Genomic DNA, 25,706 nt, shown 5'->3' with positions numbered 1-25,706 from the left:
CTACCTTGTCGCCCAATTTCAATGTCCTCCTGCTGGGATAACCTAAAAGCATCGTTCGTTACTGATAGCATTAGCAGCAGTGACAACTGGAAAAGTATATGTTGTTTTCTTCTACTGCATATGGAGAACGTATACGCTAGCAATTGTCGTTCCTGCTACCTTTCGTCACTGCGTACGCTGTATTCGTCTTGTGTGATTGTAATCTACCCAATTATATGGGGTGTCAATCCTCTACTGAGTCATGCATCTATCTTTCTAGTCGCGTTGTATCTTGTCCTGCGAAACTTTGCATGTAATCTCCTGCTATTATTATTGTATTAACAAACATAATAAAAGTCTAGCAAAAACCTTACTAGTCGCGATAGGTTAGCAGGTACATCGCGCCAGCGTAATTATCGCTAGCACAGGCATAATCGGTTACCGGAACCCCATACTGCCTGTCTGTTGTAGCCGCACCGTTATGTTGAATGATTTACCACCATCGTTACTACTTATATCGTTGTTACCGTCACCAAAAGAACGCACTGTTCCTAGTTACATGGCAGTCAAGCGAACTCCTCGTGTACGCTACTTGCGTAATCGATTCTGTCAAAAGAAATCTGCAGCCCTTAGCGCCAACCAGTTACAATAGTATCTGCACAAAATAGCCAATCAAGTATTATAGTAGTAATAAACCACAGTTGAATTTTGGCACTGTATAAACATAACAAGCCGCGTTACATTGTCGGCGGATGGTGCCACGACGACCATGTTACTACGACAGCGGACAAGAGCAATTCATGATGTGCTGTTCGTCTGGGATTGGCGGGGTGCTGTCAACAAACGTGTTCGAGTTAGTTCACGCAATGCTCTTTACTGTATGTAGACGCACTCTGTCTGTGTATTCCAATGTGGCGTTTCAGTCAAGCCGATAATCTGCCAACGTATCACGACGTGCCAGTGATCAAACCCATTTCTTTCATTTAGCCACCTGCACCGAACGGCAAATCGATCTGAGAGAGATAATATATATTCCATACCGCAGCAATAGCAGTGCATATAATACGTAAACAGGTAGTCATTATCAAGTCTACATACAAGATGAGACCACATGTTACCCTAATTGATATGTACGAGTTGGTATGTGCGTGCGTGTCTGGCTATGTATGTCTGAAGATCCCTTTCTAAGCGTGGCTCTTGCTTTGGCGGGAAACCAGCAGGCTGATTTTCAGACCGGGTTGACCAATAAGCTCAAGGATGAATAAGTAGTGAGTATAGTTTTGGCTGCAGCGTAATATTTATAGGGAATAAATTTGGCAACACTCTTTCGCTGTCTCACGACTCACTGTTTAATTAGCAGCTGAGCGAGAAAAACATAGATCGTCCAGTGCGCGACCTTTGTTATGCTTTAATAGATAAACACCAATCGTAACACATAGGAATATTCATAAGAATTGAGAGTGATGGAAAAAGAGGCGATCAATCATGAACGCCAATCAGTAATCATTGTCTATCAGCAGGCAACATCAATGTAGTTGTAGTTAGCACGCTGAGCGTCACAGAACAGAGCAGTCACCTCGGATTGATCGATTTTTAGTTTTCTTAGGGTTTTGGGGCGGCAGAAGAGTTCACAGCAGTTGGTGTGGGGTCCCTAAGTCGCCGCCGCGTTGCCGGGGTCGGTCAGTGCGCGGTACAATCTGATCCGATGTTAGGCGACCGTGAACCCAAAAGCCCGTAGCAGCGATTGCTGGTGATCGTGGCGCCAATTGATTGCTGGCGGCGCCATAACGGCAAGCCACTATGATCCGACATCGGCAACAGCAGAAACGGTGATACGAACTGTATAAGTGGTGTCGGCAGCCGATATTGACGGTCAGTTGAATACGGCCCAAAGAACAACACCAGCCACGGCACGATTTGCAGTACATAGGCTGATCAGATAGACGATGAGCGTTGGGGATATGGCGCTTACGACGAACTATGCTACTGGCCAGACTTACCGGCTTCGTTGCCACTTAGGTTGCTTTTACAGTTACTCGGACTGCGGTGCGCTACGCGACTCACTGGGGCATGATCGTGGGTCGCGCGCCAGACGAGTGGAGTAGGTCTCTGCCCGTTTGGCCACAGCGACCGAAACAAATAAACTGGGGCCTATGAATGAGTGATTTAATGTGTAGAAAAGAGTAAGCTAGTCTACGCGATACGCCATACGGCAACGCCGCGTGCTTATTGATATAATAATGGAGCTTAAACACAAACACGCGGACCAGTCTTTTTTCTGAGAACGACTGCTTATATAAGCCGCCACCATCGCCAATTTAAGCTATGAAACATAGTGACAGCCTGAGGCCAGTCGAAAAAGAAAGATCAAAATAAGTGGATACTCATAAGGCTCATGAGATGAGCCTCATCAATTTGAGATACGCTGGTTACCCTGAACAAACCCTAACTAATTTTTACTGAGAGCGAAGATGATGGCTTTGAAGTTTCGAGGTGGTTCTGGCAGCAATAGGCGGAGTGATTCGAATTAGTCTTATAAAATTACCGATAACGGCGATATTGACTACTTGGAAGTGGCGGTAACGGAGATAATTTACCCTGCAAAGCTATTCTGCTTGTATCCGTAGTATATACTGCAGTTGGTGTAGCATTTGAAAAAAGAATGTTTTGAAAAAAAGGCATCAAAAGTAGCAAATAACCGTAATGCCGTAACACCGTTTGCCTAGGGGCGGTAAGCTGAACCCGGGAATTGAATGTACCCAGAAGGGGAAATCAGCAAAGGTATTGTTAAACCAATACCATATCGCTCGGACGCCTGAATAACGTTACATAAGATCACTAATCATTCAACTGCTATGCTTATGACGCTTTCAACAAATCGCTGAACCGTTACAGCAGATGCTTGCCTGCAATAAGTGTACACGGTGATGCAAAAAGTTATTGATATACGATCATACTAATCGCAGTGTGTTGAATCAAAACCAATTCAACACGTCAAATAAATAAATACACGACACGTTACTTCAACATATTTTCGTCCAGCAAGCACCCATCGATTAATCTTTTTTTCTATTATAAATGTATATTATCTACTATAAGTACAAAACGAGACGAATTGTTAACTAGATGCATTTTTTTTGCAAGAATGACTCGACAATAAGCAGTGTCTCAAACGAATCCCTGGATTTCATTTTCTCTCAACTTCGCGTGAAGCGAGGAGTTTTCTTAGGCATAATCTTATTACGGGTAATGATTTTCCTTTGAAATAATATAGATCGCTATTTGCGCCACAAGGTTCTGATTGTCTAGATCTTGTGATGCGTTGCTAGCTGTATCGTCCGCGTTGGAGTCAGCCAAATCATATCAGCATGCATCAATGCAAAACTGTATGGCAATAGATTTAGTGATTGCTCAATTACCTGCATAGAGGCACAGTATTCGTTCAACACGAATTAAAGAACAGCCCCTCATTACGTATCATATAGAAGTTAGCCTTACGATTCTATTGTGTTTTTGTATCTTATTCATAATAGACGATGTCTGGCAAACGAACTGTTATTGCGTCTGCCGTTTTGCTGTCAAAAACTGTGAACGGGTAGCGGCAGGCGGACCGATAGCATTACTATTTCTTGTAAATGCACATCTAATAAATAACCTTGTACCAACGTTGTTCTTATTGTTTTAGCTATTCGAACAAACCGTAACGAAAATTTCTTTCTGCTCGTCATCGACCGGGTTTTCCACTGTCTGTCTCAGGCGACCCCCGCACCGACTTGCGAACGCTGATCACTATATTATCGTTAAACGAACGTCGAAGCTTTGCTTTGCGCCGCATGTAACCAAGATCCGTGGCAAAATAGAAGGCTGCGGGAATACGATAAAAGTTGGTCGTTTGACGTTACAAGTGACAAAAACTCCGTGGTCTCGACGCGTTCCTAGCATTGTTTAGACATGTTGGTTTTGCATCGGCGGTGCAACAATAACCGCAGGTGACTCCTTTTAGAGAGAGGACTACTCCCAGCGAGTAGGGAAAAACCGTAACGAGTACGAGAACGGCATTATTTATTAGTGGCATTACTATGTTCTGTAAAAAGCAAGCTCGACTTGTCTTCGGTAAAGCGCGACTGTGTCCTCTCGTCTCCGGATGGTTAAATGCAATAAGCGTTCGATATCACTGAGGACAGCACCAGCTGTAGTAGTAATGATCTGAGCACATGAAAATGAACTTTTCTTCTCTCAATGCCTGCTACTGCTGCCTCGTTTCTATATGTGACAATGACGCTGACGGCATCGTTGTTAACCTCTAAATCGTTTTCGATTCCAGTACTGCTACTAATGAGCTTCAGCAAGGTATCCAGCTACGGGAAGGGTCGTCTAAGATTCTCTTGAAAGTGACAGGAGCGCCAGCTAATGCCGACACGCCCTACTCAATTGTTGCACTCCTCTCTAGCGGTGTCGCTGCTGTCGAATACCGATTGCAAAGATAGTAAACACAGCTCCGGCAATAAAGCCAGCGACGTCGATTGCCGCTAGCAGCAGCAGCAGCAGCAGCAGCGACAACATTTCAACTTTCCCCCTTTTGCTTGCTGCACGAACAGCTGCTGCTGCTGCTGTTGCTGTTGCTGCTGCTATTTGGTAAATTTCAGTCGTTTGTTTGTCAGTCTTGATCATCTGCTGCGACTAACGCTGATAGCATATACATGTGTCGCTAGCACACAGGTACAAACACACGCACGAGACGAGTGAACGACTGGACTACGCGAGATGACATTGATGATACGATCAACCGGCTTCCCGTAATCTGTAGGTCAGCGTTGTTCTGTTTATGTGTAGGGGAATGACTTAGCATAGAGGATTTGAATTTTCTTTTTTGTTGCTCACTTTTGGGTTGGCCACTGGCGCTGTCCATTGTTCTTGACGCTGTACGCCACGCATCTAGTGTCTCTGGCAGGCATATTATTACCATCATTATTCATATTGTGTATGCGTTTTTGTTTATTTTCCTGCTTACATATTCTGGACTATGATTGTTGTGCAGCCTGCAAGGCCGTTAGACTGCTGTCGACCAGACCAGCAACCGCTGTGGCGAGATTGGCAACGCAGAAAGCCCGGACGGACGATGATCAGAGCATATCGTACACAGAGATACATTTCTACCTGTGGATCTAGTCTACCTATACGGTTCCTTTCACTGTTTCCCCGCTGGCCATTTCGCTACTTGACAAGCTGGAAAACGCACCGTATTCCCTATGCTTGCATGAAGAATATATAGAATTTGTTGAAAAGGAAAAAAAGCGATTAAAAATATCAAATCGTTCTACAGTCGCCTTCTGCCAAACCACAGCTGTGCACCTACGGACACTAGCATACAAACTTTTTGCACATCATTCAGATCAGCTGACTTGATGGTGTAGCCCGCTGAGATACATGGCAGCCATTTAGCTTGTGACAATCGGTAAGACCAATACGGGATGAGAGGGTACACAAAATTAATTATAACACAATGAACATAACTGTGATTCTTTGATAAACGACACACACACACACACACACACACACACACACACACTGAAGATATTCATATGCAAAAAAGAAGGCTTCCGAAACGTAAATAGTATTATTATTATTAATATTATATTCAAGTGATCTCGACAACGACCAACCATTCATCGATATTCATAGCGACCAGCTGTTCGCTTGCTTGCCGGTTTGTAACGTAATCGAATATAGATTATGACAAGCACGCACATCGTTGTGTATTGTTATAATAAATGATGATTATTTTTTTGCTTTTTTCCTCAAAAGAAATCGACTGATCACCAACCCCGCAGTAGCAGCTGCGTCAGCGCCAGCGCCAGCGCTAGCCTATTAAGTAAAATAGAATACACCGACAAAAACAGCAGTCCTAATAATGCCAAGAGCAAAAAAAGCAGCAAGTAAGGTAACGATCGTACGACGACCGGTAACATCGCCATCGGCATTTATTCGATATGATCACCTACCGGCATACGCGACAGCATAATGCCATCCGCCCTACTACCAAACGAGTGCTTTCCGTGTCGTTCAGACGACATTAGACGACTTCGAGGCAGTTCCTGTCAGTGATGCTGCCGCCGCCGCCGCCGCCACACTCGTTAGACTATTGTTCGGCGCCTCGATCGATCTGGCTGCAAGTTAGCAATAGGCCTTGCCTATTGCTTTCCTTTTAGTGCGCGCAACGAACATCGGTGATATTCGAGAAAGCTGGCAAATCCGTGAGTCAGTCAGTCTGTCTGTCTGTTCCATAGCTAGGGCGTCGGAAGGTAGCCTTTCGCTATGAGAGGCGACGCCCGCCAAGTCAAATTTCTACTAAAGCTGATCAAAACGCGGTTTCAGACATACCCATATCTCCATACGCATACAAACCTACATACTTAGATAGGTACACGGCGGTATAGAGAAAGCAAACACGGCGGTTATAGAAAGAGCGAAAAACAACAAACGCTTAACTTACCACTCTGACCATGCGTGCTGCGTCCGTTTACTCGACATCTGGCTCTACCTGCTGTGCCCATTACTAAGACAGTTATCATTAAGATATATAATGTGATAGTAAAAACGTAAGTAATCATCTTCGTTAACGTAGCCTTGGTCGGATCTTAGTGCCTCAATTTCAAGTGCGACTGTCCTGCATAGTCCGCTACCAATCGTATCCTCATTCAGGCATTATCAATTCATCGTATACAATTGAAAACACAGCGTGAAATGGAGAGAAAGGTAACTTAGTCAGCTACGTACGCGTTAATGGACCTATCTTGTATATCATCTCAAATGAGCCCCCATTTCCCCGCTAGGCACGAAGTTTTTTCTCCGTGCAAAGGGACCATATCGAAACCGACAAGATTCTATTCCAGCATAAGCCGCACACATCTACCCGCCTGTATGCCGCTGCGTTTGCCAGTCTAACCGACGACCTGTCTGCTGCTTTTGAGCTGAAAAGTAATGTTTATCGAAACATAGCGATATTGGCAACAACAGCACCAGCAATGTATATGATTAACGATAATCCGCAACGACAAAGAGGTGAAACATACTATAAGAAAGGTATAATGTTGGTTTCGTTAACTATAGCGGACCGCAGTTCAGCCTTTTCTGCCCAGCCCTACCGCTACTACGAATGCTGCTCTTACCGCAACATGTACAACAAAAGGTGTACATTTTTTTCGCTCTCCATCCGTCTCAATTAAAGCATCACAATTTTTTGCAATACTGCCATCGATACCATAGCCATCAGGGCCACTGTCGTCAACATCGTTTGAAATACGCGCCAACATCATATACAACAAAAATAGCGGCAGCAGGAAATACACGGGCGGCATCGGCTGTAGCGGCATTAGTAGGGCAATCCACAAACAGTTCGACAGATAGAGAAACGTTTCCATTTGTTTACCTGTCCGAGTGAAGGCAGCGGTGGTGGCCGCTGTTCGGCTAATCACCTTCGGCCGCCTGCGCGAATCTTCAAGTGTTGTTATGCATTGGTGACGTGTGTGTCAGTGCGCTCGTTTGCTTGCGCGCACTTCAACTACAGCGGCTTCGACATTTTTAGAGACGATGGTGCTTGTCGCATGCAGCTTGACGCATGGCACTGGCAAAACAGCACCAAGCAACAACAGCTCGAAGATGCTCAGGTGACTGCTTCTGCCCCTACCACGTCACGTGGCTCTCACGTCGAGCCACTTCGGAACTGACGATAATCCAAAGTCGAAGCAGCAGCAGCAGCAGCAAAACGCTGCAATGCCGCCAAAGGTGAAAAGTGATAAAGAAAACAAAGTGAACATAAAAAAGGGGGCGGAGGGGAGGGGAGGGGAGAGGAAAAGCGTCAATGGGCGCGGGGAAATTACAGTGATAAAGTTATCGCACCAGGGATAGCCGGGCCACTGGGAACGGCGTCGGTCCTAATGGCAACGGTGACGCCGACGTGACGTCGGACGAAAAGGAGAAGACCAACAAGGTTTTGTTGCTCCTGCTTGTAGGAGCAATTGCTATGGTTGTAATGCCCGTTACAGACTATAGCTGCAGACGAGAGTCGATAGCTGCGGCGACGCCTATAGCCAATGCCGCCACACGCGCAGGATAAAGCTACGTCAATCAAAGAAGTTCTTCGGTCAACTTCAGACCTGTATCGGCCTAAGCGAAACTTTGATGTCTAGACCGTTAAGCGACGAACAGCCGGTTAGATGGGGTACGACCAGTCCGGAGACAGATCCGGCGGAGTTACTAAAAAGAAGATCAACGCCACTGGAATGTATATAAACATTGAGAGATTTAATTTGGAGCCACTACCGAGTAAAGAGGTATCCGATGTAATCACCAAATGACCTCGGAAAATTTACGTCATTACAGTAGTGTTCGAGGGCAGTGGCGATGAAGGGAGGAATGACACGCTAGCACATGACAACCCTCCGAATCTTCAACTATATCTGATGACTTCCCTGTTGCGAACGGAAGCACTTACTTTCTGAGTGCTTACCATTGTTGATGCTTTAGCTGCAACCCAACCACAATAGTTCACACCATAAATAATGCTTCCAATGATTGTTTCAACTCGAATAACTCACTTATACGGGCCATCCGATTGAGGGCGCGCATTGCAGATCATAATTCCTGTTCGCTGCGCTGATACACGAGCTCATTTCTGTTTACTTGGTCTTAATTTATTATAGTAGGTGGCGACCAGAATAAGAATTTGCTACATCTCAGTATTGATAACTCATACCGTAATTAATGTTTTACCTAACTTGTTGCATTTGGATATCCGTTTAGAACTTCAATCTGCTCTAGATTGTTCGTACTGAAATCAATTATCCAACTAGGTCGCCCACGCTTCTCGGGATACTGATTGTTTAAACGTACCCCTTTACGTAATCATGTAGGTCTTCGATGACTGGCCGTATGACATCGAACCCATATTGGAATGAACGATGAAATTGCACGCACCTACCTTTTCAGAGGGCCGCGAACCAGCGAAAGAAATACTTAAGCAGCCACCTATGCAGTAAGCCATTAGGTCCGCACTTCAGTGCTCAGCCCAATTTACTTCAGGAGATTTCACACAAAACGAAGAACTAGATAAGGCCAACACAAATCGTCCTAGCACGCCGCCTTTATTCTTGGAGTACCCATTTTTTATTTGGTTATAAACAACTACGGTGACAACACCACAAAAAAATCTGTTTTGGTGTGCATCCTTCGTTTGTTACGAACGAATGGAGTTGTAAGAACGACGACGACGACGACGACGACGACGACGACGACGACGACGTCGCCGCCGCCGCCGCCGCCGCCGCCGTCACTCACTATAAGAACAACCATGTCGAAAAAGTCAGGTTAGTCGATTCTCAAAGCCAGAAAGTAAAGCGTGCTCGTCAGCTTTGCTTCGGTTTTGTAACGAGACTCTCTCTTTTTGACTTTCTATTCTGTACTGTCGGACTACAATGTGGTAGAACGAAAACGGCGATAAGGAGTACAGCCTCGCAGCGCCAATGTGCGACCCAATGCTGTTCCATCGTCCAGTGGCCGCGTCTTACAATGGTAGAAAAGTGCAGAGCATGCATTGGTAGAAAGGGGGGTAACAGGGCCTCAAGCATATGTACGGCGTATCCGTCCACAAATGGCTGGGAGTGCCGATGGCCCAGTATTCGTCCATTCTACCTGTCTGTGTCTGTCAGTGGTTGCCGTACGGCCTTTTGTGATGCGATTGACGCTATTTCACTTTTGTTAGCTAATAGTAATAGTAGTGCAAAGAAGACATGCATCACCATTTCTCGTCGTCCTTTGTCCTCATGCACGCTCGCGGCACGTTTAATTAGTCACTCACACATTCATTCAATACTGACTGGCTGACTACCAGTCACAGCACTATACTACCATGTTATCTGTCGACAGTGGGCCCTAGCAAAGGCGGCAACAAAATAAGCAAAATCAGCGCATTGCGTTGGTTAAATAAACCAGGCCCACCGAACTGAATAAACCTACCAAACTTATGCTCCCTACATTTTCCCTCTTTTCAGGGTCCTAGTGGTCGTGATCTGCTGCAGGCTGATTCTACGGTTGTAGGCCCGAGTAAATAGATAGGCAACAGGCAAGCGACAAAGGCTAAGGCTGGTAGGTTGTTCTTAAATGCGTGTTGACGGCGACAGTAGCAGAACTATGCTATTTTGCTGGGTCTGGGTGTGGTGGTGGTGGTGGTGGCAGCGGCAGGACAGGCCTTAGGAGAACCACGATGACGATAGCCACAGTCAATATGCCTGATTAAGTTAGGCACACACACGAGGAAGGCACGACGGAAAGACTGAGCAACAATAAGCGAATGAAAGGTGTTTGTAAAACAGGCCAAATGCATTCGAATCAAATTAAGCGAACGCCATCTCCTACTACTGAAAGCAGCCACTCGTCTATATAAATAGACTGAGCTTATCAAATACGCACGAAAAATAAACACGTTGCGTATAAGAAACAACGTTGCTACGGATAGTTTCTCTAGTACTTTGTTGGCAACATAAAATAGGCTCGACGAATTAGTTTACGGGCGTACCAAATGTCGCTAGTGTTTATAGACTAGTCCACGAGCTTGCTATTGCCTAATCGTTGTTACACTGTGGATGACTGCTAACCACTCGCCTGCCCTTCAATGCGTTTCGAGAAGATGGCCATATTATATTCTCTCTATGCAGAGTGATGAGTGTGGAACGCTTGCCACAGGTGAGAGGTCTATGGTTCGTGTATGAGCACGACAGATATACGTTGATGATTGATAGCTAACAGACAGATCTATCACAGGACTTATAATAGGCACGTTATAGGATTGAGCCATTATTCTTTTGGAGGATTTAAAAAACCGGAAGTAGGCAGTGATCTTCACGTCGCCGTTAAAAGTATTCGATGATTAATTATTATTTCAATTAGCTACTGCGTTCTATAACACGTACCCTACATATCGCGCGGTGTTACTATTTTCGTTACCACTCATCATCCAAGCCAGTCACAATCAGAGTATACGATTTCATCTGTTTAACGTTACATCTCAAGCACAACTTTTGCCATTTCCAATGTCGTGCCATCCCGCCATTATCATGCGGTTTTGTCGTTGTATCTAGTCATCGCGTATCGCAAGCCACTAAACAACAGTAGCAACGGCGATCCTCCAAGACGAAGTGAAGATGAGCCCAATAGAAAACAGCGTCGCGCAGCTAGACATTAGTGACGCCGTCAGCATCAGTATCAACAAATAACAGGACTGTATTAGTAGAAAAATAAAGGCTACTCAACACGATGTTAACTGTCACGGGTGTTTCAGCCACACGTCGTCATGTGTATGCCCATAGCCTGCGATGCCGGATGTGCATTCGCCTGTCAGTTTCTTTCTCTGCTACGCCGATAATAATTTAGAAGAAGGAGCGAGCCCTACAGCAGAGCAGTGTACTTCATTGGACTGATAATAATAATTTGCTAATATTGACGGAGACAGTGGTCTTGGGATAGCGTCGGCTCAGTCGTCTTCGCTGTCGGTGACTCACGTTGGAGGCGACAGCGACGCCGGTATTCGACGCCGAGGTGACAGTTGTCGGCGGTATCTCGATGTTCTTGTCTGCTTCTCATTCTTTGTTTGGGTAGGTAACAGAAACGAGTCATGATATGATACGAACATTAATACTGACATGAGAAACGGACGACGCGAATGGAAAGGAGTGCCACCCATGCGGTCCGTCCGACGGAGGGATCATAAAGCACACAAAAAGCAGCAGTGAAACGGTAACAGAACCCCATACCAATCCAATTAACAAGCGAAGGAAGACTAAGAAGAACAGTGTTAGAAATGCCGCTGGTGGCGATCGCTTCATCGTCGTCGTCGTCGTCGAGGCTCTTGATGGTAACGGCATGCCAGGCCGACGCAGCCCCCATTTTGCCGATCGATTTTCGGCCCATTAACTCCCATTGCTGCCGGCTGTAGCGAAGTGGCGGCAAAATCACCAACGCCATATTACCACCAACGCGGTATACACTAAGCAAGTCCTCGAAGTTGCAAGCAAAAAAAATGGAAAAATAAGCAGCGAAAATTTCTCTATAGGGACGACAAACACATCTTGTAATGGTAATCTGGCACGATCTTCATTGGCATCATCATAACCTGCATCAGTATGATAGAAATATGGCAGCCGGACGCGACATCGATAACTAATTGTAGGCCAAGCTCGTTCAGCGTCTTGGTATAGACAGCAACACGGATCCCGACAGGGATTGAAAACACATTCATTTCTGCCGGCTGGCTGACCGGCTTATCTATATCAAAATAATAATGGCAAACGAGCAGTGGACAGAGTCTAGAACGAAATGTTTCGTTCCCTTTTATCGTGTTTTTTTTTTCTAATGCTATTCTGAATATAGAACGACGGGCTACTCACTATTGTGGAACACCTAGATGATCCTTTAGATATAACCGGCTTGAAGATGTAACAGCGCACGCATACAAACATATGCATGCAACTTCTAAAGAGGTTAGAAACACAACTGGAGAATCGCATACGCCTGTTACCCATGCACATACATACATACATACATATAACACAGGCGAGCACATTATAGATATATGACTCGTGCCAGCCATATTGTCAGCTCTACCGAGTCAAACAATCACGGTGAACGAAGATTTACTTCTCATACTCATTGGGGGATAGTTTTTGCCAATCTAATTAATATCATATTTGGCGGTAAGCGTCAGCATTTCGACCCGCTATCGAATAATCTACCCACTGTACTATGTAGTGTGATGTAAAACAGATCAATCAACCATTTGCAAAGTTTGCTATTTACTAATAACCTCCTAAAGAAGTTTCGAGAAGGAGGAAAACCAACAATGCTCTTTGTATGACTTGCATTAGCTTGGTCATTTAGCATTTAACAGAAACTGTTCATTAAGTTACCCCCAATTCCGCACACTATTAACTTCTGCTTTCAATTATTAGGCTCAGCCATATTCAAGGAATAACTAGGACTTGATCAGCAGGGTTGTTGATTTGTCACAGCTGCGCCTAACCTGAAATCGATTCAATGACCTTCTTGTAGGTGTCATCTTTATGACGAAACGATGCTCTTAAGTCTGGGGAAGGTATCGAGGCGGTCAGACTGTGTTCCGCGAAAACCCATTCTGTCAGTGCGGCCGAATACGATCCGATTACATCGTATCCCAATTCATAGGCTAAGCCAGCCCCGTTAGCTTTCGTGCTCTAGTCCCCACGCTACACTACAGAACCGCTCAATCAGACAAATAAAGCTAGCCATAAATAACGCTAGCGACTGTCACCGGATGTGTTTGTAGAAGAGCATGCTACCATGTCGCGTTCGCCAATGAAGAAATGAGAAGAGGTGGGAGCGATCATTACATCACCCGATTCTTTTGGTAGCGTCAAGGTTGAACAGGACGGTCGACGATACCCGTCGCGTAACTCTCTCGATTAACAATTGATTTGAACAGCAAGATGATCATCGGAGATCATCACTCGTCCACGCAACACACAATCACGCGTCCACTTGAATGGTATGGCTTGCCACATCGCTCCCATTGACGGACGTACATGCCCGCAGTTGGCTAAACCGTAAAGCCATTTTTAAGAAGAAAAAATCCAAAAATACACGATACTGGGTGGGCTGAACCAGTTAGCTATGTACGACCTCCTCTAGGGCAAATGTTTTTTGTTTGTGAGAAAAAGTTCTAAATGGTTTATGCATAAGGAGCAAGATAAGTTGTCTGCTTTTTTTTTTTTCTTAGTTTTTGGACTTCTTGAGATTACACGTATTTCCATCCATTTATACAATATGCTGCCTTCCGCTGAAGCCCGCTTTAAAATGTACTTAGCAAGTACCCGTCTAGGATGTTTATGCTCTTATCGTTTTATTGTCTCATGGGTCGCGGTAGCGCAGCAACTGATATCGATATGGTTTGCCTATATCAGTCTCCATCAGTGATGGTAGCAGAAACTCGCACGGTCACACTATCGATCACAGAAGGGACAACTTGGCACAATTAACAACAGTCCCATCAATAGAAGAGTCATCGTCTTTTCAAGCCACCAACGGTTAGGTTTGTCACGAGATAATAACGATCGACTAACGGCGAGTAAAAAAAGGGACGAAATGTTACAGAAAGAAAACTATATGCAGACACGATGTCAATATTAGAACATTATAGCGACTTTATCATCAAATGATGGAACGACCTGAAGTGGTCCGAACACGAATCCCCGTGTGAAAAGTACAAGGACGCCATGTCTAAATCAGGCGCCTTTCTGTCTACTGCCCCAAATAGATTGATACAGAACATGTAAATTTCCGTTGATAGCGTGAGATGTCTTTGTTAAACCATGCATAGCATAACACGGAGAATATCTATAGCCATCTCTATATGAAATGTTATAATCTGATCTGACCAGAATGATTCGACCACACAATAAATGTCTAAAAAACTCAGTTCAGAACCAATATTGAATTTCGAGAGCTTTTTCTTGGGCTTAAAAACTCAGTCATGACTCTTTATCATTAGACTGATGACGAAAAATATCGTGATTTTCTAACAACCTTCCGGCGGCCGGAGGAGTCTGTTCGAAATAATAAACAGCAATATTTAAGACAGCAAGCCAACTGTATCTTTTAACAACAGCAACAAAAAAAATCCATATTGCTACAAAGTCCAGTGTTGCCCCTCAATATCTTTAATGGCTATGCTACGAGGTATTATAATAAAGTCAATGTGAACCATGCGTTATCAGCAACTTGACTTTTTACAAAATAGACAGATAGCCGTCCGAGGGCATCTGTGGCGGTTCTGTTGTTATTATTATTATTATATGTAACGTAAAACTCGTGCCTATGTATCCTAAGATGTACGTTTTGCTCGTAATCTCTTCAAGCGTTAAATCGATAGATCCATTGTTCTATGCCTTTGAAACATCTGAATATTTAATAATGCCCAAATAGAACGTTTGCCGTGCCCGACACCCTAGTTGCTTTCCGAACTGTTTATCCTAGTATAAAATTAATTTCCAATCACGTTCCGCTGTTTGACTTTCTTAACACGCTGAATGATTACAAAGACGGTTGCTTTGCACGCGTTACTTTAAGCAGATATCAGATCAAAACCGTGTGAGTACAACATAATTAACTATAGTTTGATTGTTTTTGATAAAAACACCATGCCTATTTGAGATGTGTCCTGCACAGGACCTATATCTTGCTCAATTTAGATTTGTCGTACAAGCTCTCCTTGGTAATATGCTGAGGTGCGTGCCATCCAATAATGCTAATCAGTGCCTACGAATAAATTACAGATACGCACCCGAACTATTTCAATCTTAATAATGATATTTTATCATTTACATCCGCCACTACCGTTGTAAACACATCGCAAATAGCATACGATTAACCGTCGTGGGTATCACAGATGCAAGTACGTACGTACGTACATCAGGATTAGTAGCTCGAAAGGATTCAGCTCCTACGGAAATCCAAATGCATTTCCATCGTTTCTCGACAAACAGTATTGAAGTCAACTTTTAACCGGCCGTCGCCATCGTTCAGAAACCCTTCGACCAGCGCACTTACACAGGCGGAGATAAATTACATGACAAAGAAAAGGGACAGCTTTTGATCGCTATATATTACAAGATCTCAGCAAAGCGCTATGTTATTGCCGCATCAAAAGAGAAAACACCTATTAAAATCTGCATTTGTATCTCCAACACACAGATATAATCCGCATGCGCAAAAGGTATTTGGATGAACATCTGGCAATTGCACCTGCGCAGGTTTATGTTTGTGTAGGTGATTACTGTTTTCGATCGCAAACGGTACTAGATCCCATGGACTAGTTATTTTGAAGGCTAAAATCAAGAAGATAGCTGCTGTGCGGAGGAAGAGGCAGGAAAACACGAACACCCCGTGAACTAAGACTCGAAACTCAGGGTCCAGGAATCTGCTCATACAGACGAGGCGTCAAGCTGCCATACGCCACGGTCGACCTGTACCGCTCGCGGTCATCAAGAAACGTTAATCTTTCCAGTCAGTGGATAAACTATCTATGAGTGACTTGCAGCTTCGTCCCATAATAGTTACGGTAGGAGTGTGCATTTGCAGATGTTGACTGCATAACTAGAGTTCACTGCCAGACGCCCGAGCGGATTCTTAGGTGCTCAAACGAGCGATACGACGAGGGTCCAAGTTTGACAGAATAAATCTTCCTGCGGAAATGAATTATGTTACCTTGTCTTCACTGCTCCATCTGCTTGTTTTATCTAGTCATGTACGATCTCGTAATATGATTGCATACGATATAACAGCAGTAATACGCTGAATAGGTGGCGAGCGTGAGGATCACTCCTGTCTAAGATGTTCGGAAGGGCCGAAATAGAAATGAAATAAGTAAATCAGAATGACAAAAGTTAGGATTTATGCGTGGAGCCGGTCAATGTAATAATTCCCTGAAGTGCCAGCAAAATAGTCTTCTGCGTAAGTAAGAGCACTGAGCGTGAATAAAGAACGATGTTGGGCCTTTGCCCTCAGCAGCGAAGCCCTGTATCGCTCGCGTCTACTCTGACTTTTTCAAATGTCCTATAAAATGGTTGAGTTCGTGAATTGAACACCATTATGCTCTTTTTCGTCCTCAGTTCTTGCGGACTGATCCCCTTCAAAGAAATCTAAATTCGTCTTCACCTAAAACCAACGCGGAAGAGATAAGTGGAGATAGATGAGTACAAAGAGTTTCTCTGTCCGTGTCGAGCCCTAGACTACGCTTGACTGTCCTTTGCTCAAAGGTTTGTTCTTGTCCTGCCAAACGAAACAACTGGCTATAGTGAAACAATATGCTTATCCTTTTTTCTTCTATATATGTAGGATATTTGTGTTAATCAAATTGGAGAAACTGGTAAATGCTGAATGCACTGTATAAGCGTGGTGTCAAAGCTTGTCAGATTTTTCTCTTGTCCAGTTTTGACATCTCGGAGCCTATATTGTGCATACGTTTGGCCGTCAGTAAAGCAGGCCACTTACGCGGTAGAGTTTGTGGGCGAAAAATCTCACAATATACAAGGATAGTATGGCAACGCAGTTCGGTGACATTCAACACTTACAATCACCACATACGCATTTATTTATATACTCCTTAAGGATCTGTCATTCTCGTTTCTAATAATCTTTACGTGTTACGGGTTACTCACCATCCAATGGTTACGCTCGTCGTCTAATCCTTTTGTCAGTTCATTTGCCACCCGCGCTTTGTTATCTCCTTCCTAATTACTTGTGGTTTTTACAACATTGAAGAGATGCGGGACACAACACACAAACGCAGGACAAAATCATAGAAATTTTTATCTACTAAAAGATATTGGCCAAGCAAACGACAGTGACCTACTCAACAAGGAACTAAAAATCAAACTGTGAAACAAGCGATAAAGGGGACGTCAATCTATGAGAGCAATCCCAAAGTGTCTTTTTCGTCGGCTAGAGACAATAGATGAAGTCACTAATTGTTGCAGGCGTGATGTCGGGCAATCCACGTCAAATAGCCCAATGATGACGTTGATCAGTATCCACAAACGTGAACCAACACATTAGTTGAAGATGATGGTTGATGAAGGAGATACTTTTCACAGAGGCCTCTAGCAGGCGTTGAACGTAGCTCAAAAGTAACACTACACGTTCCTAGTTGACGCTTGTTGACAAAATAAACTGATATCGAATCGAATAGTGGTGTAATAACAACACGATAACCCAGACGACTGGAGGCTCATGCGCAGCCGCGTCAAACGTAAATGACGACAACGAGGTCGAATGAACAGCACGTTCTAACTGTTGCTGCTGCTGCTGCTACTATGTTTCCATCGTTGTGATGCTGGCCATAAGCACGTCGAATTAAATAGGACAATTACAACAACGAGAAAACAATGCGAAACTTGTCATAACGTGGTGTCAGCGCTATCACGTGCTCGCTCAGTTATGCTGTCCTTGCCGGCCGATGCCGGCAAGTAGCAGGGTGAGCAGCTTGACGAGCCGCTAGCGGCTTGCGTTGGTCTCCTGCTGCCGCTGCTGGTAGCTGCTGCGGCGGCGGGCAAACAGGCCAAGAGGTAGCGCACACTCAGCCGGTACCGGCTGGACGTGCAGCTTAGTTCACTGCATGCACGCACGCACGCACGCACGCACACACTCACTCACTCACTCACTCACTCACTCACTCACTCATTCACTTACACACAGACACACACACACGCATGCACAGTATTAGTATTGGCATTATGACTGCAACGATCAGCGTTTATCGTAGATTTCGTGGTCGTTGCAGCTGCACTTGTTCGTGTTGCTACCCGGGACAAGTAGTGCTTATGTCGATGTGGACGACTGTGACGGTGAAGTGTTCGTCCTGCTTCGGGCCGTTGCTTCGTTTTGGTCGCTCATGTGCTGCTGCTGTAGCGGCCGCTGTACATGGCTCCGTTGCCGCGCCGAAACGCTGGTCTATTACCATGGATGGCGGAGCCGCCGCAGAGCCCCAAGATGGCGCTGGTGTGCTGCCAGCACTGGCTACTACAGCTAATACCACTAGTGAAAGAAACTACCAAAGAACAAACACAGACCTCCTCCCATCGACAAAAACCCTCAGCTCTGAGCGGGTGAGGAGCAGCGGCAGACAGTGACGGTGGAGGCAGCGAATATGAAAGAAGCACATCGTCTGTAGGCTGCGGTAAGCGGCGGCGGCGGCGGCGGCACCGCCGACGCCACTCAAACACGCACACCAACTGCACACGTTAGAAGCACACCTGGCAGCGGCACAAGTTTACTGTGCCATCGAATACAACACCACAAGCGTTGTCACAAGCGTCCCACGACGCGTGACGAAAGGAGACGTATGAAAGAAATAGCGCCTGACGCGGCTTATTGAGTGAAGGACTTCAGAAGAAGCAGGTACGGACTTCACTCGCGCTTTCCGCTGTTTCCCATGCAGCGAGCAACTCATTGCTAACGAAAAGAAAAGCTACGAAGAGAACTACCGCAAAAGATACGCAAAGATTGAGTGAGGCTTGTGAGCACTGTGTCCTTCCATCTGAGGACTCCAACAAACGACGATTAGTGTGCTTGTATGGCTTCTACCGAGGAAGGAATGGTACGGCTCGAACGCACCTATGTGTCTGTCTGCCTCTCCGTGTATGTTACGCGGCGGTCTTGTTCGGTAGCGGCGCGAGTTACTCATTCGCTTGGCCTCGCAATCGGTTCAGATCGCTTCGGCTGGTCCTACCTACTCACTCCTCACCTCCCGTGCTCAGCGCTCCGCCTGCTATTGAAGGGGGGCTCGCGTTTCGATGTGGGTTCAGCTCAGGGGTCTAGCCTGACCTAACGCAGTAAAGGCACTCAGCTTGCCTGGCTGCGGCTCGCTGGCCGACCGGAACGAGACAATCTGGCCACCTCTAATGCTGTGCTTACTACCTGTGAGACCGGTGAGCAACAAGAGCTGCCGACGAGGACCAACTGGAGTTTTGTTATGCTGCTTGCTGTGCTGTTGATGCTCTCTGGGTACTTTGTCCTCTGGAGTCGAGTCGTCGTCGTTGATGTTGTTGTTGTTGCCGGGATGTTGTGATGATGCGAAGGAAAGAGAGCGCGCCACTGTGTTCATGCCATTTTCGCTTCACATTTTGCCCACACAATCATCTTGGAAAGAATAATTACGTACGGCGAATAACGCTGGCCTCTGTAAGTAGCTAGGTGGCTTGTAACCGCAAGAATGGGTCTTAACAAAAAGTTTATACAGAGTGACAATATGGTACACAACAGTAAATAGTAGAAGCTAACCTACACCACAGTTCTTCGTTGTCCACCCCTGTCGGATGCAGTCAATGTTTCTACGCTACAAAACAGTTCGAAGCCAACAACTGTCAATAGAAACACCATTTACTAAAAGCACAGAGCTGCTGTTGTTCTATTGATCAGGCAACAAGCGGTGACCAAATGTTACTCCAGTAACAGTTTCTGTTGCTGCTGCCGCCGCCGCTACATCATTGAGCTGCTGAGCTTCTGTGTTCTGCGGTCGGGAAAGGACGCCTTTGGCGCGTTCTCTTCTTCTGCTATCGTTACCCGCAACCTTTAGAAATCCGTAGCACTCGTATAGCACGTCAGTTTTATTGCGTTATCTCATTTATTCCTACCTGGTGCTTCGTCAGTCCATCTGTCGAGTCGGCGAGAGTATGTTGTTATGTCGTCTTTCAGCTCTCGCTCCTGTCCCATCGACTCCGGTCGACTCAACCGATCGAGAGTGGTAACGCGGCAAAGCGCCAGCGCTTTGGCCACAGGCGTCTAACCTTTACGGAGGGAGCCCGTGGAACACCCAGGCACACAACGAGCAACAGCAGCAGCAGCAACATCAACACAATCAGCAGCAACTGCGGCCGCGGTTGTATCGTCACGTCAGCATCATCACGGAGGCCCCGGAGGAGAGAACACCACTACCGCCACTCGTTAGGAAAGGGAAGCCCAACAATGGCGCACAGCACAGCACAGCACAACAGAGCAACGATAACAGCACGATTTTGCTGTTGCTGGCTGCCTTTTCTGGTTGATTAGGTGGCGCTGCGGCGGTAGTGGCGATAGCAAGAGTAGCAGCAGGAGCAACTAATTGCAGTCTTGCCCGTTGGACAAAAAATGAAACTTGTCGTTAGGTCATCTGTGCTGGCTAGCTGTCGTCAATACGCGAATAAGTTAGAGGTATTATGTGGCGGTGACGTGCTATAAACTATATTTATATACAGTGAAAAACAATACCATTGGTCACCGATTATAACCGATCATATTTCGGTAACAAACAAACCATATTAGCGGGTTGGTTACTATGGTTGCGCTTGGATGCGGGGTTGTGCATACGCCGGTTCGGGTCCTCCAGACTCTCACTGTGGCTGTTAGTTTTTGCATTATACGTGTTGGCGAACCATCGATATGGGCAGTAAATAGAGAAAATATAAGCGAAGTTTAATAATGGCGACGGAGCCACATGACACTGACCGCTTGTTTTCGGCAAACTGCCTGTTCTTTGCTGCCCAGGCTGTCTATGTGGGCATAAGGACGAAATAGTATATCTCTAGTCGTGAGAGAACGTCAAGGCAGGACAGCAAAAGGAGTACTTTGAGTGAAAGGAGAAGCTAAAGGGGTTGTGGAGCGGAAACGCCGATCAAAACCGTGGCGCTGACAGCGGCACCCGGCGGCGACATCGGCCGAAGCATCGATACGGAAAACGGGAAAGGGTAGTACAGAGGGCTAAAGCTGCATAGAACGGCCGCTTCGCGCACCCTTCCAACAGTGAGAAACTGTGAGAGGCCGGCAGGAAAGATGCTGTGTAGAAGGGCGGGAAAGAGAGACACGATCAAGAAGTAAAGTTGAAACGAGCTTGAGTCAATAAACGAACGATTGAGCAAAACTGCGATGTTACAACAAAGACCATTTACACTGGCTAATATCAGTGGGTATATTTATTTTGCAATGTAACAACCATTTTAACACAAAGAAACTGCGGTACGTTCTTTGCAAATAACGGGAGGTCTAACAAAGTTAACATTGCAAATAGCTCTTTCTAGATAAGATAAACGCACCACTCCAAGCCATCATGGTCGTTACCACCTGATTCTGTGAATTTACAACCAGCTAAGCTGTCACATAAATAGCGCTAATTGAGCGTAATTTTTTTATTTGCTTCTTGACCGATACATAGTCTGGGGTGTGTAACAGTTTTCAGTTCTGGGATCCCGTTGAACATGGTTATTCAATCCGTGAGATGCGCCCGCATGACCCTGTAAGCACGCAGTCTCTACGTGTAAATCATACGTTAGCTACAGACGTTGTCGATAAAGCAACATAATTTGGCTTTGCGCTTTTTAAAAATTGTTTCATTACTTAAAACGAGTGCATCTGAAGACCATCACGGCGAAGCGATCAGACATCTAGAAGCGTCGGTCATCGTTAGCGTGAACACTTTCGTTGGTGTCGCCACGAAAGTCTAGATTTGGCATTTGCGTCATTAAGACGGAATCATGGCTTTTGTGTAGGCCCTGGGATGTATGTGTTTGAGAAATTGATTAGTAGGAATGAAATACTTTCGGACCTTTTTTAAGTTCCACCATTTCCTTTTTTGCTATGGGGATTAAAAAACAGAAGCAAAGTTTTATGTTGATAGCATTCTATTAAGAGGTAAAAGCAATGTTGATGAGTACCCAAAAATAATTTTAAATCGTTTACACCCTTGTTGCTGTTTTTTTCCCTCTATTATATTATTACACACTGTTATTAAAGGAAGGTAGCTTTCTTCGTAACGAAACTGTATATCGTTCAATAAGCTAAAACTCTCTTATATATTTCAAAACTTTATCGGGCTGAACATACGCATAAATTAGGTTATTTCGCAATTTCTAACCATATCTTAATTCGGGTCCAAATAACCCCAGAAGTGGGCTGACATTAACACCAGCTCAAACAGGTAAACAGAAAGCGTAAGTAATATTTTCACGTGGAGAATAGACAGGGCTCCAGGAAAGTTAAGCTAAGCATGTTTATTGCATAGCAAGTGTGGTACTTCAATCGACTTTGTACATAATAATTTCCACTTCTTCGGCAAGATAAGGTTGAGGTAACTCGAAGTATTATATATTTTGGCTACCTCATTAAATTAGCCCGACATCTTTTTGTGTTTTATTTTGCTGTTTCAACTCATTTCGAAATTGCTATAACAGTTGGTGCTTGTTAGCTGGGCCATCAATGTAGACGCACTATCTTGTACTAACAAGCTCGCATCAATTACAGGCAACAAAACCCAGCTTCGAAGGCTTTTTTATTTCGCTGTTGGCCAAGGTGCAGGAATGGAAAATTATCTCTGGTATATTACAATTGCAACTTGTGGCAGGGGCTCTATAGCGAACAGGACAGCTAGAAACCTGTTTGCTTATATAGAGATAGAACCTAATATCTGGAAAACGTACATCTCTCGAACTCACCTTTATACAAGAGATGACCGTCAGATAAGTTAATACTGTACGTCTACGGCACCCATTGCCTCGACTTAGATGGTTAACCTTCAAATAGTTCAGGAATGATGTTCCTTCAGAAATTCCATAGAGAAGGGCGGCTGGAGCGAAACACGTCCAAAGTGTTACTTTCTAACTTAACTTGTCAAGCAAGCATCTCAATGATAGAGACTTCGTCATACCAAGCGAGAATGGCATGGGCAGGGCAGCTTCGGTACCTTTTGAACTCGGCAAAAGGCGAATTGGAGAATTTTTGAAATTGTGTGCGCTAATCGGCTGTCCCTTATTTGGTAAGTCTTCATTTTTTTGCAATACCTTCACTTGTAAGCTAACCACTGCTCTTACAATCAGGTCGTGAAAAGTATCATGAATTTGGATATGCCCCAACTGCAAATGCTTAGATCGTCGAAATCTGGGTCGGCTTTTCCGAAGTAATTCTTGTCAGATCAATGCACATGTGAAGTGCCTTTTAGTCGTTCAAATTATTTTCGATATAACACGATAGAATAGAGATTAGCTCTTATCTCAGTATTTTCTCAGATTTCCTGGAAAACCTGCGCACTTCAAGGTTTTCTTGGCCTTCGAGAAGCGAAAAAGTCACCGAAAGTCTGATGTGCTAAATAAAAGGGGTTGAGACAAAATAGACACGTGGCTATCCTGCAAAAACTCAGTATACATGGTTACAGTGAATTGGTGCGTTACTGTAGTAAAAAATCGACGATTTGCTGTTCCAAAATCAAGGCTACTTTGTTGGGTAGCATGAAGCAATCTTTTGAAAACTTCGTAAGGTAATAGCCCTTAGTAACAAACAAGCCTCTCTCTGATAGTCAAGAAAAACGAGAAAAAGTATTTGAACTGGATCTTGCAATTTTCTTGTGTATGAGTTTGTTTTTGAAACGATACCTGAACGATTGTTCTGACGTCATTTTTGTACACTCACATTGGAACAGGTCACCTCTCTTTGAATTCGTTAAGATTAATCTAAGACCGTTATTGACGGCTCTGCGTTAGCCAAAAATTTTGGCCGTACGTCACAATGCCCATTACGAGACTTCTTAGCTCTAAATGATCTTTCCATTATGTTTGACATGATTTGTGTGGGATGTTTAACTTCTCCGCGAAGTTTTCCGAAGTTAACGCGGCGATCCTACAGTAAGAAGAAACTTGGCTTTTTTCTCATACTAATCTGTACTCGCTTTGATAGATTACCGACTATGAGAGTGATCTTCAAAACACTTTTCTGTCGAAAAACCGTCGGTACCATTTTGCACTCCGCATTGATTCATAGCCTGGTCTTCAACAGCCTTCACTTGCGAGCGTTTGATTTAGTTTCGGACCGAGAACATAACACCCAATTTTTGATAGTTTATTTTCATTTTCAATATAAAGTACAGGCTCGAATAGCCCGTCATGTGGTCTGTAAATAGCAGACAGACGGTCGGACAGACGAACAGAATAGTGTAAAGTTATTATCCCGGTTACCGATGGATCTTTACCCTCGGAAGACGGAACGGAGAAGTCGGACGCTCTGTCGGTACTCTTCGCCTTCGTGTTGTCAATAGCTGCTCCTGTGATCCACGATACATTAGTAAATCATTACAGAACGAGAAAGATAAGGTAGGGTTATATAAAGACGAGCATTTTTCAGTGAAGCAAACAACTGTAACGGAGTGTGGAGTCTAACGGAGCTTCCGAAATCGGCGATACGCTCCGGAAACAGAAAAGTCCTAAGAATTACAGAGTGAGTGCAGTAAGCAGTTTTAAAAACGAACACGGCAAAAAGAAGATATAAAAATTGCTTGTAACCAAGGCGCTATGTTACTGCAGCCTCTTGTTTCGAAACTACCAATGCAGAATAGACCAAGATGGAAGACTATGCTTAATAGCCTCGATTGCTTCAAGGCCTTACAGGATGTAAGACGACGTTGCTGCCCAGATACAGAATGACGCAAAGGTATATATTGCTTTTTTTTTGCCTCACTTCGGTAACAGGGTTCTTAAACCGATACATATTTATTAATGCAGGATAAAAGACTAATATCTGATTATCTCTTGGGACATAGTAACGAATAAATGTTGTGGAGGGACGTAACGTGCCCGGTCCGGCACGTAACGAGTGCATGCAGTTTCTTATTATTGTTGTGTTTTGCAAGAATTAGACACATTTTTTTTAGCGCATCTTACGTTGTAGTTTACGAAATATATTATCAGTTTTTTTTCGTTAATTTAATTAACTTTGCCGCTGGCGCGATGTTGTAGCTTTCGACAAATCCTCTAATGTACTTAGTCTACTTAGTCTTCTTCTCGCAAAAACACACACTTATTATTATTACTGTTATTTCTCTAACGCTCAATGTGGAGCAACACATACAAAATATCAGAGAAAAAAAACAATAGCCTTTCCCTGCAAGTACTATTTTCTCGCAAGTCTTAGGCTGATTCATAGGAATAGTATACGTCTAAAAATAGATATTGCCATGATTTTACATTATATGTAAAGTTATGGACGCTAATACTTAACGGCAGTGTCGGACCTCGAAATATTTAGGTATCATGGGCTGTTCGCGTGTTTTACCAAGTTTAAAGGCATACCTTCTAAGATAAAGTTCTCTTCTATTCGTGTCGCGTACTATTAATTTAGTGATAACTTAC

At 44.5% G+C, this 25,706-nt stretch overlaps 1 protein-coding gene across 4 annotated transcripts in view; it reads right to left on the bottom strand.

Annotated features, from left to right (window-relative positions):
- Nucleotides 1–22,837, bottom strand: part of LOC147753482 (uncharacterized) — a 52,976-nt gene extending 30,139 nt beyond the window's left edge. For 2 of the 4 annotated variants that reach the window (XR_015311094.1, XM_086968361.1), the window contains exon 1: nt 17,223–19,470. Coding sequence is in view for 3 of the 4 variants with exons in the window: in XM_086968361.1 (XP_086824487.1) it covers nt 17,223–17,225 (3 nt within the window). In the remaining variant the exon portion in view is untranslated. The other 2 variants (XM_086968365.1, XM_086968362.1) reach the window with 2 other exon arrangements.
- Between the last annotated feature and the right edge of the window lie 2,869 nt (nt 22,838–25,706).

Source organism: Varroa jacobsoni, unplaced genomic scaffold, assembly GCF_002532875.2.
Source record: "Varroa jacobsoni isolate VJ856 unplaced genomic scaffold, vjacob_1.0 scaffold_446, whole genome shotgun sequence".
NCBI classification, from domain to species: domain Eukaryota; kingdom Metazoa; phylum Arthropoda; class Arachnida; order Mesostigmata; family Varroidae; genus Varroa; species Varroa jacobsoni.
This window is presented reverse-complemented; position numbering and strand designations above follow the sequence as displayed.